Raw genomic sequence first — 1,961 nt, 5'->3', positions numbered from 1 at the left:
GAAGATTGATATGCCTGTTTTTGATGGATCCGAAGTCTATGAGTGGTTATCCAAGGTAGAGAGGTTCTTTCGCGTCGGTCGTTACTCTGACTTTGATAAAATTGATATGGTTGCGTTAAGTCTTGAGGGAGATGTATTAAAGTGGTTTAACTGGGAGATGAATCGCAGAGAGTTTTGTTCATGGAATGAGTTCAAACAGAGACTCTTTTTACGGTTTGCTGAATCCATTGAGGCGGATCCTGGTAATCGTTTGTTTGCGATCAAACAAACTGGGACAGTAGCAGCTTATGTAACAGAATTTGAAGACTTATCTGCTCAGGTTCCTGGTTTAGATGACTCTCATTTGGAAAAGATATTCTACAATGGTTTGAAACAGGAGATGAAAGAAGTAATCAAGATGAAGGAGCCCAAAGGGATTGATTATCAGAAAGCTGCAGTTTTAAGAATGGAATCAAGTTCCTTTTGCCAGTTAATTAGTGAGAAGAATAACAAGACTAGCATCACTTCCAGACCTTTTGTAACCCGAACTCCACAACAATATACAACTCATAAACCTCTGATAGTTCAAGCTGCAGCTGGTCAAGGAGCTCAAACCACAGTTAATACACGACCAGTTCTTCCCCCTAGACAACGTCACACAGCAGAAGAATTAGACGCTATGAGAAGCAAGGGGATTTGCTTTAAGTGTAAAGGTAATTACACTCGTGGTCATGTATGTCCACTTAAGGCTTTACAAATTTTAACGGTGGTCGAAGGTTTGGAACTGGAAGTAATGGATGAGGAGTGGCATCCTGAAGATATAGGGGAGATTATTCAAGCTCCAGAAGTGAGATGTTTATCTCTTAACTCTTATCTCGGATTGCATTCTCCAAGGACAACAAAATTGTGGGGACAGATAGGGAAGAGTAAGGTAGTAGTATTGATTGATTCTGGGGCTTCACATAATTTCATTACCCCTACAATGGCAGCCCGTACTAAACTCAAGGTTTACACAGTTTCGGGTTTGGATATATTGTTAGGGAATGGTGTATCTGTCCAAGGTTCTGGGATTTGTAAACAAGTACAGTTCCAACTGGGTGGTGTAGCATTTGACAGTGATTTCATTGCTTTAGACTTGGGTGGTGTGGATGTTATTCTCGGAGTTCAATGGTTGGAAACACTGGGAAGAACAGAAGTTGATTGGAAGTTGCAGGAGTGGCAGTTTACTTATAAGGGACAATTGGTAACATTACATGGTGATCCTTCTTTACATGGACAACCGTTATCGTTGAAGACTTTGGACTCTCCTCCTCGCAAAGCGCTAACTGATAAACATTTGATGGAGTTATCAAAAGGGAAGAAGTTATCCACGGAAGTTGTTGTATCACCCCTTATCAATTCTTTGCTAGAGAAGTTCGAGAAAGTGTTTGCTATACCTACTTGTTTACCACCAATACGAGGTAAGGAACACTCAATCACACTTAAACCTGGGGTACAGTCTATCTCTGTAAGACCTTACCGTTACCCACACTCTACAAAGGAAGTAATGGAGAAGATGGTGGATGAAATGTTGACTTCAGGAATCATTCGTGTTAGTAACAGCCCCTTTTCAAGTCCGGTATTGCTGGTGCGCAAAAAGGATTCCTCCTGGAGGTTCTGTGTGGATTACAGAACCTTGAATAGGGCTACTGTTCCTGACAAGTTTCCGATTCCAGTAATAGATCAGCTGTTGGATGAGTTGCATGGTTCAGTGATTTTCTCAAAAATCGATCTAAGATCAGGCTATCACCAAATACGTATGCGAGAAGAAGACATTCAGAAGACATCTTTTCGAACACTTGAGGGACATTATGAATTTTTAGTGATGCCTTTTGGTCTCACAAATGCCCCAGCTACCTTTCAGGCATTGATGAACTCAGTGTTTAAACCTTATCTCAGGCGTTTTGTTGTGGTCTTCTTTGATGACATACTGATTTATAGTC

The 1,961-nt window shown here is 40.9% G+C and overlaps 1 protein-coding gene across 1 annotated transcript; it reads left to right on the top strand.

Moving 5' to 3' along the window:
- Positions 1-10: 10 nt before the first annotated feature.
- Positions 11-1,775, top strand: LOC104774238 (the record flags this gene model as incomplete). Its single annotated transcript, XM_010498893.1, has 1 exon — positions 11-1,775. A coding segment is annotated over exon 1 (1,765 nt), but the record flags the coding sequence as incomplete, so codon positions are not given.
- Positions 1,776-1,961: the final 186 nt, after the last annotated feature.

The sequence above is a fragment of the Camelina sativa genome, unplaced genomic scaffold, assembly GCF_000633955.1.
Source record: "Camelina sativa cultivar DH55 unplaced genomic scaffold, Cs unpScaffold02121, whole genome shotgun sequence".
NCBI classification, from domain to species: Eukaryota; Viridiplantae; Streptophyta; class Magnoliopsida; order Brassicales; family Brassicaceae; genus Camelina; species Camelina sativa.
The sequence above is the reverse complement of the archived record's forward strand: the minus strand, read 5'-3'. Positions and strand labels throughout refer to the sequence as shown.